Genomic DNA, 17455 nt, shown 5'->3' with positions numbered 1-17455 from the left:
GGTGACACAGAGGTACTTTGCTCCTTGCTAGATTCCTCCATCTTCCAAAGCAACAAAAATCAACAAGTGCATCATCTAAATTTGTGGACTATTAGAAATTTTACTGAGATCCGTGGGGTTTTGATGACTCATGCAGTTCCTAGCTACCATGTGACTGCCATATAAAGTACTCATGGAGAGCTTCCCTATTGTGGCTTGAGCAATAAGCATAGGGCATGGCAAATACATGAATCAAGGCCCCTTTATACAGTGTTTTGTGGTTCCAATTCTTTATAAAATAGCAACAACATCCCCAAGGAACAAAATTTGCAGTGTTGTAGTGTATGAACTGCATTGGAGACCTCTCTCCTACTGAAATCATTGCAGTAGCTCAGAAAAAACGCATGAGCTGATTGAAGTAAATACCACTAAGCTGCTTCATATCTCACAGTGCTGTCAATTCCAGTTACACAACATGCTTATTATTAGTTACCCTTGTCCTTGTCATACACAGGCAATGGATTCTGTTCCTTTATATTATTTTCCTTCTGTGTTTCTGTTCATCTTCCATTTCTACAGTATTTATTTTGCTGATTCAATAATGCCTCTGTAGACAGCCATCCTGTGCCCTGAGCCCCTATCCCATTGAAATGCGCAATACCACACACAGTATAGAGAGTGTTCCTGTCCATCCAGCCCCTCTAGCACACAGTTGGACTCTTCTGGAGTCTCATTTCCAGTTTGTTAGCATTGCAGTTCTTGCAAATTCGACTCTGTTCACTAAGATGATGGCCATAAAGCCCTGGAATGGTTGGGGGCATGTCTATCTGGTGTAACATTATTGGAGCCTCTCCATCTTCACACCAGCAGATGTGAGATGAGACCTGATGGAGATGGACTGCACGAGTTAACTCTGCAATGCAGCTACCTCTGGGGTGGAACACAGTAGCAATTTAAGACCCTGCAGCTTCACTTCAAGAGCTTGTTTAACCCAATGGTATGTTCAGGTTCCAACCTCAGGACTTGAGCCTTCACAATTTTTTGTTCAGTTCTCCAAACCTTGCTGGGAAAGTAGCTGCTTTGGCAATGATGAGACAGCTGCCCTGTTGTGTGAGAGGAGCAGAAAAGCCCCCTCCCCCCCCCCTTCTCATGGCACAGGTGGCCTTTGCCACAAGCTTGTCTAGGTTTAGGAACATGATGCAAAGTTTCAGGTCATGCCATGGGCCTGTGATCTTCTTTCATTCTTTGGTGGTGATGCCTTGGCAGATGTTTCCTCTTATGTTTTGTCCTTACAAACCAAAAACCATTTAGAAAGAGCATACCCCCTGCATTTCACCTCTTTGTCACCACCACAATCACCCAGCAGCCACCAGTGTGGACTACATTTTCTGGACTACAGCCCACACTTCCTGGTGATTAATGCTTTTCTAGGAACCCAAACCCTGGAGAATAAGCCGCCAAGTCTCTTCAGTGTTTGCAGACTGCTCTGCCCTACGCTATCACATGGGTCTAACTCAGCTGGCTTTTCCCCTGCTAGAATTTTTAGATTTGAGATAGTGTTGCTGGATTCCACAGACTGGAGTGGATCCCAAAGTATACACTTTGCTCCTGACCTTGAAGGGAACTCAAATCAACTACAGAGCGTAATGCACCAGGGACATCTTTTTAGGGGCTGTACCCCACTGTCACTGGGATATTCAAAGCCCACCCAGTTTATTATCTTGGAGTCACCTTTGATCAGACTTTAACTTATAAATCACATCTCCAGAAAGCTGCTTTAAAAATCAAAACAAGGAATAACCTACTTGCCAAACTTGCAGGCTCCACTTGGGGTGTCAATGCTTCCACGCTACATTCATTTGCTCTTGCACTGTGTTATTCGGTTGCAGAATACTGTGTCCCTGTATGAGCTCATTCATCACACAGCAAATGAGCAGACATCCAGCTGCATACTATAATGTCATAGATTTCATAGACATTAGGGCTGGAAGGGACCTCGTGAGATCATTGGGTCCAGCCCCCTGCCCAAAGGGCAGAAGTCAGCTGGGGTCAGACGATCCTAGCAAGATAAGCATCCAGGCATGCCTTGAAGGTATCCAGAGTAGGTGTTTGCACCACTTCTGGGGAGAGTCTATTCTGGAGACTCAGGTAGTAAAGAAGTTTTTCCTTATGTCCAGTCTAAAATGGTCTTCCAGCAGTTTATGACTGTTGAACCTTGGCTTCCCTTGGGATGCCCTGGTGAACAGATGTTCTCCCAGTTCCTGAATCCCACCCCTGATATACTTATAGGCTGCCACCAAGTCCCCCCTGAGCCTTCATTTCTCCAGACTGAAGAGTCCCATGCCTCTCAGCCTCTCCTCATAAGGTCTGCTCTCTTGACCTCTAATCATGCGCGTGGCTCTCCTCTGGACCCTCTCAAGCTTCTCCACATCCTTTCTAAAGTGTGGAGCCCAGAATGGCATGCAGAACTCCAGCTGTGGCCTCATCAAGGCTGTGTAAAGCGGGAGGATGACTTCTTGTTTGAAATGTATCGGTAGATGCAAGCCAAAGTTTTATTTGCTTTGCCAGCTGCAGTGTTGCATTGGTGGCTCATGTTCATCTTGTGATCAATTGTTACTCCCAAGTCTCTTTTGGTCATGGTGCTAGTGAGTGTAGCACTGCCAAGCCTATATGTATGATGTGGGTTCTTTCTCCCGAGGTGGAGCATCTTGCCTATCTCTGTGTTGAATGTCATCAGGTTTTGATCCACCTGCCTTGCAAGCCTGTCCAGGTTGGCACATTGTGCCCCACTCAACTCCCATGGTTACCAGTCCTCAGTAACATTGCTCCCCCTCATCTCTGGCCGCATAAATGCTGAAGTAAACTTACTAGCCAGACTCCGTGAAAATCCTATGCTGCCAGTGCATTGGGACATATTTCACCCACCAGTAGCTTGGCTCCCATCAAGACGCCCAATATGGTTCACCCTTTCAAAATCCTTTGACTTTTCCTTACTTACTAGATGGCATGAATAATGGCCAGCACAAGCACCAATCAATCACCACATCATCTCTGACCCTACAGTCAGTGAACCAGAATTTAACTGGTCATGCTGTTATTGGGCATTTCTCCACCATCTTCAAACTGGACAGGGTCACTGTGGCTCAAACCTATTCCAATGGGGCCTTTGCAGTGACAACAAATGCCCTTGTGAACAAGTTCAAACCATGTCCCACTGACTCGTGTCCATTTACAATGTTATCTGGTGGCCTTCAAGCTCTTCGCACTGGTGATGACATCGCCTTAAGATGCTGAAACAGTAAACCGAAACTGCACACGCTAAATAACTTGGACATACTGATGTGCAAAGCATTGCATAGAGGGCCCTAACCTTAGGCTTGTAAAGTGAGCAGCTGAAATCAGCCCCAGTGCTGCCGACACCACGAGCTATGTGCTTGCTCTCTGCAATGGTGCAGAGTGGAATCAGATTTCCAGCAGGGGCGAATGTAGGCTCTCTTTGGGACGACAACTTACCACATAGGTGTATCGCTCCTTGGATTTCCCTTCTTTGCTCATGTTAACTGTCACCACATCGGAGAACACATCTGGGGCTTCTCCAGTCTGGCACACAATCCTGCAAGGAAGAGAAGGATGAAGAATGAGAGGGTCCAAGCTGCAAGGAGTACCCTTTGAGAGCACAGGCGGGCAGGCAGCAGATCTGGGTGAGACCCTGAGCTTCTCCTCACAACCTGCACCACTTCACTAGCACCAGTCCAGCAGCAAGCCATCTAGTAACAACAGCAGTGCTTGCACAGATCAGTATCCTGCCTTTTTACCAGCACATTGTCTACAGGTGCTTCAAGGAGGATAAGGAACCCAGTGGGGAAGGATTTCTGCATGCCATCTACCCTACAATTTCCATCCCACCACAAGTGGAGCTGCCCCCACAGTACTGCCAGGGAGGGATATTTTAAGGAAAAGCTAACTAGAGACACAGCCAGAGGCTCAATTAACAACATTAGTCACACAGAAGCTCTTACAAATATTCAGCCTCCTTCAGCACTCTCCAGAACACACTGTTGTTTAGTCAGTACCTGCTCTTGCATAGAGCCGTACTCACAGCATGGGCCAAGTTTTTTAATAGCAGTGTCCAGCTATTTCCACAGTGGGTTACAAAACCTCGTTTGCTGTAACTCAGGCATGGCTGGACTGCTGGTGCCTCTGAGCACAGGTCTTCTGGATGGTTTGACCTGCTGCTCTGTAAGACCCTTCTTCACAGCCTAATATTGCCATCTCTGTAGGAAGTTGGCAGGAGGCTTTACTTAAGCTTTTTGGGATGATTTTGCTCCCAATCAGCCTGGAGACAATCACCTCAGCTTTTCCCTCAAGCCTGTCTGGCAGTGATAAGAGGGAGGTCCTTAAAAACAATGAAGTGAGTTTAACACCAGTGAAAGGTCTGACAGCTCTGCAGGGAAAAGTTCTTCATATAGACTCAGAGCAGGTTCAATGCAGGCAGCAGCTGCGTGAGGTCTCCCATGCTGTCCCACCCACAGGCCTTAACCCATCGCTGGGGGGACACAGAGGTATTCAGGCTCCTTGGCCCACCCAGTTCTCGGCAGCGGTGGCTAAGAAGGGGCCAGCTAGGGCCCACTTCCAGGGAAGGCTTTTGTGCATGTCATGCAGGCACCAGGCAGAAAATGGGGAGTCAGACTTGTCTCACTGGGTTGCAAAGTTGCCCAGAGGTGGTAACACCGATCAGATCCAAATAACTGTGAGGGGGACAGTGTCCCACACTATTCAATTTCCCCAGCGCAGGGCTGGTGGGGGGAGCTGGTTTGCTGGACAAAGGGAGAAATAAACAAGCCCTAGGCACAATCCCTTGCTTTCCAGTGGCACACGTTGACATACTCACTCCTCAGAGACCATGTATCTGTCCTGGAGTGGCAAGCATTTCACACCCCCTATCTTGACAGCATGAATGACATCGCTGAACCTACGGCCCAGGTTCCTTCCTCGTATTGTGAGCAGAGTTCCTCCTTCCAGGGGCCCGCTCAGGGGCTCAATCTGCCAAGGAGCCACAGGGAAAGGGATATGGGTTACAGCAGGACCACAGGAAAACCTTTTGCTTTGATTCCTCCATGCATTTCTGTTCTCGCACGCATATGTCCGTGTGTGAGCACACACGCACGCCCTACTCAGCCTCTTCTTCTGGGGAAGAAAGGCTGCCTTTCACACCCTCATCTCACCCACACAGGCCATACCCTCAGCATGCTCCATCTGCCAGAGATTTGGGAACCCAAAGAGTTCCCACATCTGCAGTTACTTTGGTGCCCACAGAGATTAGGTCAGACACCACGGGAAATGCAGCTGACTCTGGGGTGAGACATTACGACTGCATAGCTATTGAGGAAAGAGAGTGGAGGAAAAAAAGTAACAGCAGTTATATCTCTGCTAGCCACTGGCCAGGGCACCAGTATTGAAGCACTGGTCCAGTAGTGATTGCCCCCTACTGAATCAAACTAATTGATGCCTGGGGATTTCTCATCTATTACTAACCCTGTTTAGTTGTGATGGGACAGTGTTAGATCTGCAGGCCTTTGTGCCATTTTACTGCAGCCTTGGTTTGCTATTACTATAGCTGCTTGAGCACTTGGCTTTCATTATTCATTGGGCCAAGTTAAGTCCTTACATTCAGGAAGGGCTGTTTTCATTTTAGTAAACTTACTGAAACTTATTAAGGCAGCAAAGGCTGCCTGGTAACATCAGCCTTCCTCTGAGTGCATGTGGAGAGGCCACAGCTCGCTGGAGCTGTTGCCAACACAACATGACGTAAGCCAGAAAGGGGAAGGTCAAGAATGGAGGCTCCTTCTTCCACCAAGCTGGTTAGGTCTGATAATATTACATTACTAAGCTCCGTGCCCCTTCTCTATGTAGCTGTGGTCCTCCTTCTCCTGAGGATGACTCTGTGAAACCTAAAGCAAAGCTTGTTTGATTCAGTGACGGAGGATTTGGATTCAGTGTCTTATATTTGCTAGGGACGTAGCCTCACAAGCCTGTCACATTCTGTAACCTGAATTCTTGTGGTTTGCTTCCATTATTTTTTGGCACAGAGCTGATAGCATTTTATACGCATTGGGGTAAGGCAGGCTCATCAGAGAACATTCCTTCCCCACTGTTGTGCCTGTGATAGTGACAGGATGGAAAGGGCTTTGGGAATCAGAGAATTCAAACCACAGTGCTCAAATATGAACAGATATTTTCACACTCCTTCCCCATGAATAAACAGCCCCAGAGCTTGCCAGTTTGGGCAGGTTTTGTTACTGTTTTCTATAGGATCTTTAGTCTCCAGAGTTTTCCGTGTTCCCATGAAGTGTGCTGTAGGATTTCCTGCATGTGCTTTCTTATCTGGGACTCTGCATCAGGAGTGGAGCTTAGAGGCTGGTCTCCTTTTGCTAACAAATGCTCAAATGCAAGGACACCCCACCTGGGAAATCCAAATTTAGGCCTTGGACCAACCTTTAAAGCATCACTGCAAAAAAGTCATTCTGTCATTCTGAATGGTGATAAGACCTCAGTGAGTGTGTGGCTGGAGAGGTGAGTGCAGGTAATGATTTTATCTATACCAGATCTACCAACAATTTCTAGATAAAGAATCCTCTGGTTGATTCTGCAAAATTTCCTTGCCTGAATCCCTGGATCTCCCCCCTCACTGATAAAAAAAAAATGGATGGCCTTGGAGACTGAGACAAAGTTTTGGTTTGTTTGTTTTTCCCACTAAAAGATCTGGATTGGATGTCAGCTAGGTGATTTTTGTAGCTAGCGTGGTATTTTCATGCAGTTCTCAACTTTATCTCATGTCAAAGATAAAGTAGGGTTTCTTAGCTGTCCCCATATCAGTGCCCCTCCCTTTAGTTCCCAAAAGAAGGGCTGCCTTGTTTGTTATGCTACATGCATGGTGCTGTTGACCTCCCTATTGCTTCTGGGGGTATGCTCAAGTCTTACCTTCTGAATCTCAGGCGCAGGGCACGTGTTTGAGGTCTGCAGGGATTCAGTGTTTAGTCTGCAACTGGAGCTGCTCTCGGTCCAGGTGCAGCGGTGCCCCAGGTCCTCCCTCCCCAGACACTGAGAACAGTCTGTGCTTCCAGTTGCACAATTATAGACCTCCACTAAATGCAGAAGAAGAGAGATATTGTGAGATCCCAGATGTGGACCCATCATGATCTACAAAGTCAAACAGCAAACCCACATGTACATCTATACATATGCATCATGATCTACATCGACATATACAGAATAAACTCTATGCTGTTGGAAATCAAACAAATGCAGAATAACTTGGAGGGAAAGCAAACAGAGGGAGTGTTGGCTGTAATGCTGAAAATTTCCTAGAAGTAATGGGAACTTATTCCCAGTGCAATATAATTTAGCAGCACTTTCTTCGTTTTTATTTTTTTTAAAAAGCCTTTTGTCAATTTTCTAATTGCATTTTTCTAATTCTTGCTATCCACTTGGGATGGAGCTTAGCACAGCTGACCCCACCCTGCTAGCAAAACAGTCACTGCTTCCACAACCTGCGACAAGAATATGACTGTTGCAATGATTTGTACGTTGTTAATATTCCCCTTTCTTCCCTTTAGCTGTCTTTACTGACTTCTCCCTTTAGAGTAGGGTTGTGCAAAGTTTCAGGTGCTGACTCAATTCGGAGGAGATTTGGCCTGATTTGGTGGCTGAATTGCCATATCTGAATCGAATCAGGGGAACAATAAAAAGGTCTGAATCGATTCGAAGCTCTCCGAATCTTTGGAAAGATTCGGAGAGCTTTGATGATTTGGATGGTCCCTGCTCACTGCCACAGGGACCTGGAGCTGGACTTGGAGCTGGCAAGTAGGGGCGGGGGAGGGGAGGCTGAAGGAGGGGGCCATGGGGGACCCCCTGTCAGGCCCTATCCCCTGCCTGCTTCCCCAGCCCCTGCCCCAACCCCTACCCACTCCCCCAGTCCCCCCCTAGCTGCCACCACCAGTCCCAGATCTCAGGGTTTTTAAAAATAGCCCTGACTCACCAGGTGCTGCTGGGCCAGGGGGCGATCCCTGCTGCCCCCCACTGCCCCATGCTGCATGGGGGGCTCTGCCACAAGCCCCCCACCCCACCCCACGGCTGCCCTGCCCACCCCAGCTCCTGGCCCTTTTAGAACCCCCCTCCCCAAAAAACAGAACAAACCCCTGGGACTCACCAGCTCCTGCAGCAGCCTTGGGGCTTCGGGGGGGCTTGTGGAAGAGCCTCCCCACATGGCAGGGGGCAGTGAGGCAGGGACTGGCGAGTCTGGGGTTTGGGGGTTTTTTTCCTTAAAGGGCTAGAGCTGGGGCAGGTGGGGTAGCTGTTGCCAGGCTGGGACAGCAGGCGGGAGGTGAGCCTGTGTGATTCAGGGATTTGGCAGCAGCCGAACATCCAAATCAGATTCATCTGAATCAATTCGGGACAGTGTTTTGAATCACCAAATCGAATCACTCTCTCCCAAATTGGCTGAATCTGAAGCAATTACTAGCCACTTCGCACAGGCCTACTTTAGAGCACCTTGTCTCTGCTACCCAATGCAAGTGCTTTGAGTACTTTAATAGCTAATGACTAGGTAATCCCAATATTTCCTTCTCAGTTAGAAATGCTCTTTTCAGTTCAAAATGCTCAGGCAAAGTGATTTCCACACCCTACTCCAAACATCACACAGGTTTGGCAGTATTATATAAAACAAGGATGCAGCCACATTTTGCACTTTGCTTGCACTGGTCACCAGAGGGAAGTTTAGAGCACACCATGAAAACTCAGCATCTCCTCTGGCTTTCTTGTGCAATGTTACTCTAAATTTTGATTGCCTTGGCTTTTGGGTGATCAACATGGAACAGGGCAGGCCTAGTTTTCCTCAGCTCTTACGGACTTCACTTGCAACTCAATGAATGCTCAGCACACTTGAGTACCAGAGGGAATGTTAGGCCCCTTGTGTGAATTTTAGATCCTACTCCCCTCCAAGGAGATGCACAACTCCATGTAAGGTGCTCAACTAGAAGATGAGTCCACCCCATTATTTTACTCAGTAAGCAAGTAGCTAGAGCACTGGCTAAGGGAGTGGCTTAGAGGGGTTGAACACACATCTTTTATTTGCTAGTAAAGTAAGCCAACCACCAGGCCACAAGGCAAACCTCACTAAGAGGACCCTTCACCTTACGTGGTGAGGCTGGCCTGCTGGGCAGCCAATGTACATAGGACCAAGATGAAAAAAAGCAGAGCAAGAAGAATATGGCTCAGTGAGGTGGAGCCTGATTGACCCTGGGCTCTAATCCTTGCCCTGCCTTGCTAGGGAAGAAGCTAGTCTGCTGAAATCCATCAATGCAGAAACAGTAGAGAAGGGCAGTTCCCCACTTCTTCAGCCACGCTGCCTCTGGCTTACTTCCCCTCTTCGCTGAGAAATGGACTCAGGTTAATGAATCTTCAAAGCTACTTACGGAAAAAGTTTCTCCTCTGGTCTCCAACAATTGCTGGTTTCATGTATCTTGAGCCCTGACTCAGCATTAGACTAGGTGTTCTTAATTTGAAAGGTAACATCACTATCTGGACCCAGTCACCAACCTGTCTGTATCTTAGTCTACATCACTGGTAGATCATCTCCAGTTCTGTTGGCAAAGTGCATGCATACATAAAGCCTCTCTGCGCTAGCAGAGTTACTAGATCCCTGCCAGGCGGAGTAAGGCTTTGGCTGCCACCCAGCAGCTAGCCAAGGGTGTACTATCATCACACCCTCAGGACTTCGGCTGCCAGCCACGGTCTGTCCAGTCCCTGTAGCATTTTGCTGTACTACAATAGAGTTGTGTGGAACCACCAGAAGGGGGAAAGTGCACGTGAGCTCTGGCAGCAGAAGCAGCTGAGTCTAGACGTATCTTAAGTCCCTTGTCTTAGCCCAGCCTTACCACTAAGGCAGCTCATTTCCAGGGCTCTGGTTCTCTTCTCAAACCAATCAAACGTCTACTGAAACTATTGGAAGCTGCAGTGCAGGAGCACAGGAAAGGATTATGAGCCTGGTATAGACACCACATACAGCAACAGCTTGTGGTTAGCTAGAGCGTAGCAGGCAAGGGCAAGGGAGGGAAGTCAGTGCATTAATATCCTGGCTCAGCTGGCTGTTCTGCTAACCTAAATGTACTGTTATGTGTGCATTTTTAATTTGGTGCCTTTCCTCTTCCTTCACTTTGCTGATACAACAGAGGGCTTTTGAAGAACCCTTCTGTCTTTCCTCAGAGATTTTCCCTGGACTGGCGGGGGAGGAAGGAACTGTGTTTACATGTTTTGTTAACTGTGAAGGGATACAAGAGGGCAATTTTTAAAATGCATTTAATGCTGATCTTGTATTCCCATAAAAGCTTCTGGAGGGCCCTTCCTCCCTCTGTGCTTATCGCCTTTGAACTAAATTCCTTCCCTGACCCTGGAAGACACTTCACATATTCGTTTGGGATCTATTATTTCAAAATGTTCTGTGCTACACACTACTGGCAAGCAAAAAGCCTACACTGTTGTGTGAGATCTGTGTGAGAGTGGCCAGGAGATCTGGGCGTGTGTGTGTGTGTGCGTGTGCGCGCACTTATATATCTATGGGGGTGCAAAAATATGCAACTTGTACACACATTCATATTGTGGTTAAAACCACGCTTCTGTCTGCATGTATATGGGTGTGTGTGTGTGTGAGAGAGAGAGAGAGAGAGAGAGAGAGAGAGAGAGAGAGAGAGAGGAGTAGGTTGAAATTGTGCCCAGGCATTTGATACTCAGAGCAATCTCTCATCAATCTTGTTAGCATTTTAGGAGCCTTTAACCTGATCAAATGAGAGCACAGTGAAAAATATCTTCAGCCCAAACCTGTCATCATCTGTGGATTGTCAATAAATCTGTCTGGTTTATGCTTCAGCTGAAGGTTTACTGGGAAGATATGGCTTTTCTCTGATGTGTGGAGCTGCATGAAGAAATAAATGAAGAAGTGCTAATGAAATTTACTAAAATAGCAGACTACCCTCTGCATGCACCCACACACACACACATACATACACCACATATACATGATGACTAACATCTTTCAATATAACAACGCTCCCATACTTTCTAGCATGGTTTCTCAGACTGCAAGGCTTATGTCTTTAACTGCGGTAGCAGGAAGAAAAGGAACGAAGGGATATTTTTCTCTCTGAATTAATTAGTTTTGCTGAGACCACAATAAAACCAGAATCATTCTATGCAAATGCATCATTCAACAGGGCTCTGCATTTGCTGCTGTCTATGTAAAGATGAAAAAGAAAAATGAACAGGCTACCCTGTTTACATATGTTGAAATGCTTGACCAAAATATATCATTGTTCCAAATTTATCTGGGGCAAATTTTCCTCTCAATGCTAAAAATGTCTCACTTGAGGGAAGCCCAGAAATCATCTCCATCTCAAAGGCATAACTTGTTCCACAGTGACAACAATTCACTCTAAAGATGGGGTCTCTTTCAGCCTTTTCAGTCCTTCTTCTGCATAGAAGTATGGTGCATATCTTCAGGGCTAAGCATACCCGAATGCACGCTAGAGACTAGAGCAGGACAAAACATTTTCACAGAAATCTTTTCCAGCAAAAATGCAAATTTGGCAACACTGAAACACACCACAAATTTCATTTGGTTTCATGTAAAATGTTTCAATCTGTAGATCCCACACAACTTTTCATTAACAGCATTACTTCCAGTTTTATTTTTAAAAGAATGAAGAAAAAACTTATTTGAAATTGAAATGAAAGGTCTTGGGTTTGGATCAAACAAAAACTTTCATTTGACCTACAACAAATTACTTTTCAGTATTTTGGCTGACCCAAGACATCAAAAAATTTTGGTTTGGATTAACCTGAAATATTTTTTCCAGGGCTATGAGTGACCAATAAAAAAATGTCATACAGCTTCAACAGTGATGCTATGTGAACTTGGATAGTTTGGGGCCTTTACTACTTGATACTACAAAGAGCACATTTAAATATAGAGTTATTCTTCAGGTCACATGTTTTATCCTCCCAAGTTATAACAGGGTTCCTATCATTCCCATGGGAGATACTGACTCTTTTGTTGTTTGTAAGGATACATGACATTATCCTCAATTAATATAGGGTGAAAGCTTCCTCCCATTCATGGTACTGATATGGATGGTAATGAGGGAACAATCAGGCCTTCTAAGGGCTCTGGGTGCTGAGTGCCCTCATCTCCCTGTGATATCAGAAGGAATAGAGACTACTTTATGCCTGGCAGGATTGGGCCCAAAGTGACAAGATACCCTTGTCTGTCATATGAGGCTTTTTATATGGTCAGTTTAGAAGCAATAAGCTGAGAGGAATCCCTCTAGCTCAGGGGCAGGCAATTATTTCAGGCGGAGGGCCGCTTACTGAGTTTTGGCAAGCCATTGAGAGCCGCATGACAGGTAGCCAGGGGAAGATAAATATTAATTTTCTAAATTTTTTAGGGGCCCCATGGGCTGGAAAGAATGGCCTGGCGGTCTGCATCCGGCCTGTGGGCCACATTTTGCCCACCCCTGCTCTAGCTGAACGAGGATGATAATGTTTAGTGGGATGCCCTGGGATAGCTATAGGCCTAGGTGAAGTTAGAGCTGCCAGATCAGGGGTCAACAACCCCAGCACGTGCCAGAGCATGGCGTGTGAAGACATTTTGCTTGGCACACACTACACACGGTGGGGAAGGAGCTGGGGTTGTGCTGCTACAAAGATTACCCCAGCCCAGCTCATTGCTGGTGGTAGGCGCATGTGTGCTTTGGGCACTGGTGGGGAAGGGGTCAGGGCTGTGCTGCCACAACAACGATCGGACCCTCATGGCTCCCCTGCCATGCCCCTGGCATGCCAACATCTTACAAATTGAGGTTGGGGTGTTTTTGCCACTCTGCCCCAAAATTTTGGTGACCCATGTTCCAGCTGGTCCCAAGGAAGCAGAAGTAGCCATTCTGAAATGCTCTCTATGGCCATCGGTATGTACAAAGAGCCCTCTGGGGCATCCTTCTGGTGATGCTGAAGGCTGTTCTGGTTCCTCTGCAGTTTGCAGTGGTTGAGGGAGGGAGAGGTGTTTTCTTGATTGCATGTGGGAGCAATGGAGGCAGCCCTCCCCTCCCCCCTTCCCCCATGGTGGACATCCCTGAGTGCTGGGGAAGTCCTTGCAGATCCCTCCTCTGGCACGTACCAGGACACCACTGCACTGAATGGCTGAAGAATTCACCCATCTGGCTTCAAACGTCCTATCAGTTCCAAAGTGACATTCCAGAGCTGTGTCCTGGAGGAAGGGAACAAAGGGGAAAGCTTGCAAAAAATCTTCTTTTGGGTTATTGCCTAACATTCAGGAGACAAACAGGGCTTCAGTCCTCTGCTCTGATTTCACTTGGTCCAGTGAATACCTGGAGCATCCCCATGGATGGATAGGGATCCACCGGTATCAATCAGAACAGGATTCAGAGTTTTGCATTTGGAGGGGAGGATGGCTGCAGATCCTTATTCACCCTGGTTATTTGCTAATATGAAGGGAGTGATTGAGTAATGGCTCTTAAGCTAAACATCACAAAGGGGCTGGATCCTGGGCCCTCATCTGGCTCTGGGTGTCTTGCCGGAAAGCTGAAGTCCAAGACAGCTGCCAACTGTCCTCAAAGTAAGAGGATCCCTTGCTTATATAGCAGTAGGCAGGTTGCTGAGAGGACACTGCTCTGGATAGTCCTACTGGCTTCTATGTGTCTGGTATAAGCAGGTGGAGTTCAGAGCTTCCACGTGGCTGCTCTTAGTTACATCAAGAGCCGCCACTGACCCCAACCAGGCTTGGCCAGGCCAAACTATCAGTCAGTCAAACAGTCCAGTCAGTCACCTGGTCTGAAAGCCATCTTCGTCTCCATCCCATCACCTGTGCTCACGTTGAGGTAAGGGAGTCTGGCCACAGAATATTTGAAAAAGACATTTCTCTACACAAATTCTGCCCTTGCTCATCCCTGCATAAGCAACTTGTGGGCCTGAATCCTATCTCTGAGGCTAGCGATCCATCCTCTTTAATGGATGAGCCCTACAGATGTTCTATCCAACCAGACAGATTTGCAAAAACTGCTTGAAACGTGAAAGAAACATCAGATTCATGGCAGAGGCTCACTGTCTCAGACAGCATGTGTGGGGTAGCAGAGAGAGGCTGAAAGCCTGTATTGTGAATCATTTATACCAGTGTTAACTGCTGCTTTTTAAACTAACCGGTGCCCTCTCTTGTTTTGTGAACACATTTGTCAATTCAAGAGCAGTAGCAGTGGATCTTCTGCTCTGATAAGGATCAGGAGACTTCTGGCCCAAACTGGAAATGGTGGTGCCTCAGGCACTTTCCTGTTTACTTCATTTCCTATCAGGTTACATATGGTATTTCTTCCTTTTTAGCCACCTTGAAAATTTCCAGAGGAAGAGCAATCCACCACCACCATTTTTTGCTGACAGTACAAGGGACACATCCTTATTTATGCATGCCACACCTTCAGCAGGAAACAGCAACCAGCTCACCGCACATAATTCCCTTTGCTGGGCAACAAACAGTACAAGATAGTATGGAAACCTTCTTCATATCGCTGTGTTACACCCTGACCCTGCTTTCTGTTGTTCCCAGAACAAGCAAGCGCCTTACATCTGAAGATTTTCCCAAGCTCAATTCATTACTTAAGTAAAAAAAGAAAAAAGAAAAAAAAGTCAAGCTACCTGGCTATTTGCATGTGTGTTTATCTCATATGTGGTTTTGTGGTTAACTGCCCTGGCAAATCAGGCCCACAATTACACAGGGTTGCTTGAAAACCTGACCTCAACTGACAAATGGCAGCTTCCCATGAGTGCTACCATTTATTAAAATACTTTCCCAACCCTTATATGAATTCCTCTGGTACTTCCTGGCTCATTAAAACACATCCCAGGATGCTTCATTTTCTAATTGTGAGAACCAGTTTCCCCATATAGCCCAGAAGTTTTCAGAGAGAAGGACACTTAAAAAACTACACCTATTTCCGTGATGAATCCCAGCACAGAGCTTGGTGAGCACAGGAGAGTCTGCCCAGATATCTGGACTTTGCTCAGTCTCCACATCAGCTTTCACTTCCAACAGTGTTTCTTTTCCAGAAGCAGGGCCTCAGAGACGACCTTGTGCGTAGCTTTGTCAGCCCCTTGGGAGCACCAACACCTGCATGCTCGCAGGATGGAAGGTGGAAAAAAATATCCACCAGGAACGTGTGAATTTTATTTCCTCCAAACATTTTGTTCTAGTAGATATTTTACAATGTGCATAAATCCACATATTGTGCACATACCGTGAAAGGTCTGACATTAACTGTAATGGATCCCTAGAGAGCTTCTGTATACAAGCTGCATTTTCCCTTTGTTTTTTTTATTTAAGCCCCACTGCCACCTGGGTGGTGACTTTCCTTGAGCGTCCCCTGCTAGTACAGCTATTTCAGAGGCTAATGTCAGGTGGAAATGGTAAGTTGCTTCATGCAGGGACAAAGGATGGCACCTCAGAAGCATCCCTTAATCTGGCCTCTTGGACTTCGTGGTACATGGGGGCACAGAATCACCTGGTGAGCTCAAATGAACCTTTTGGCTATTCCTAAAAATTCAGTTACCTTGGAGAAAGTAGCATTAGCCAGTGAGATTGTAATGTCTTGGGATGTCCCCATGGGCATTGGTTCCAAAAGCACAGGTACAATCCGCGGACAGTCAGTGCTGCTCTGTTTTTGAGAAGACAAGAAAAGAAAGAAAGGTTAATGGGAAACTTCTCTGAGGATGTCGAGTCTCCGTAACGAAGAGAAAAGGAGAAATGCAGAGAAATCCTGGAAAAGTGACCTGCGCTACAACCTTAAATCACACTGTAGCCTACAAACCAATGCTAAGCCTCAGGCTGACTGCTCTCAGGGAGCGTGTATGGCTTGTAGGACTGGTAATGCCATGCTGATCTTACCATCTCAGAGACACCAGTTTAAGTTCAGCCCAGGAAAGCAGTGGCTAAAACCTGCTCCCATCTTGTGGCTGTTTGATGGCACAAGGTGGCAGGCTCAATGCAGGTCCCAGTGGACATTTGTCGTCCCCACATTCAGCACTGACTGGTGCCCTCATTAACTTTCTTGGTCTAAGATGAAATTGGAATGAAATACGAATTCCCTTCTTCCCCCTAGAAGGGGCTGCTCCGAGGTCCTCATGTTACAGGCCTGGCTCCCCTTTCAGAACCTGCTCTGTGGCTAAATTGAGGGCTGGGGTCTCCAGGTGACAGGGTTGTCTGTCTGCAACTTTTCACTTTTCACAGTAAAATAAATTCACTCACAGATTAAAAGCAAAACCATATGCACTGCTCAGGTGCCACACCAGGGCAGTTACATTATTACAGGCATTTAAAAGGGGCCAGAGTGACACTAAAAGGACAAGCTGCACTATACAATGACAAATCTTCCTGTGAGACCCCCTTTCCTCAGCAGGAAGCAAAATGTCTTGCAAATTGCAATGCACATTTCTCCAAGCCCCTGCAGAGATTTCACTTTCCAGTGGTCTCCTCTACACATTACTATTCAGAAGTCAATGTGTTTGTGTGTGTGTGCATGTTCATATGTGTAGGAGGGAGAGAAAGAGCGAGCAGGAACAGGGCGATGGGAGGGCTGCGAGAGAGAAGGAAAGGCTATAATGAGCTGCAGGGGGCATCGGGAAAACTGAACTGAAGGTTCCAAATGAAGCAAAAAAATGATTTCAAAAGGTCATCTGTCCCCTTACTTTTGTTCTCACTTAAATTGACGGCTCGGATACAAGTTGGTCTGAGTCTAAATCATTGTGACAAGCCCATCCTATTCTTCCATGAAATGGAGACCACGCTGCAAACAGCAGCAAAAGCTCAACCAGCCTCTTCTCTCCATTTCCCCAGGATATATCTGGATCAATGCCATCAGCACTGGAGCAACGAGGGTAAAATGACCATCAGTTCTGTGCTTGTCCTTTCACAGCATCTGATGACGTGCTCAAGTCCACAAACACTTCTGCTCTACCTATATCTTATTTAGCTAGTCTGTAAGATGCATGTCTACCTGCCTTCTGCCTGACTTCAGCTTAACATGGCTACCTACCTCTCCCAGCAGACTACTGGTTCAATTATGCAAATCATTTACAATGGGCACAACTCTCTTCTCACTTACACAAGCTTCACTCAAGTGTGAATCTGGCGGTGTCAGTGCAGTTACTCCTGCTCTACTTCCATGTGAAGTGAGAATCAGGCCTTTCAGCATGTGCAGCTGAACACTTAGTTCTGGGCGCTCTGTAAAGCACTTTTTGCATAGAGTGCTTTGCTCTTGACTCTTCCAACCAGGGCTACGAGGTCACTGAATTATCTTAAAGTGCTTGTTTTACTGTGGAAAACATGCTTCAGCTCTTATCGTGACACTGATCTTAAGCAAGCACA

The 17455-nt window shown here is 46.6% G+C and overlaps 1 protein-coding gene across 1 annotated transcript in view; it reads right to left on the bottom strand.

Moving 5' to 3' along the window:
* The window catches only part of PLXND1 (plexin D1), a 117637-nt gene that overhangs the window by 46109 nt on the left and 54073 nt on the right, over positions 1-17455 (bottom strand). The window contains exons 9-14 of the mRNA XM_090021360.1: positions 15642-15746; positions 13202-13291; positions 10855-10948; positions 6961-7124; positions 4871-5022; positions 3493-3592 (exon numbers count right to left, since the gene is read on the bottom strand). Coding sequence (XP_089877486.1) covers positions 3493-3592; positions 4871-5022; positions 6961-7124; positions 10855-10948; positions 13202-13291; positions 15642-15746 — 705 coding nt within the window. The remainder of the gene's footprint in view (positions 1-3492; positions 3593-4870; positions 5023-6960; positions 7125-10854; positions 10949-13201; positions 13292-15641; positions 15747-17455) is intronic.

Source organism: Crocodylus siamensis, chromosome 11, assembly GCF_052110815.1.
Source record: "Crocodylus siamensis isolate JL-2025a chromosome 11, ASM5211081v1, whole genome shotgun sequence".
NCBI classification, from domain to species: Eukaryota; Metazoa; Chordata; order Crocodylia; family Crocodylidae; genus Crocodylus; species Crocodylus siamensis.
The sequence above is the reverse complement of the archived record's forward strand: the minus strand, read 5'-3'. Positions and strand labels throughout refer to the sequence as shown.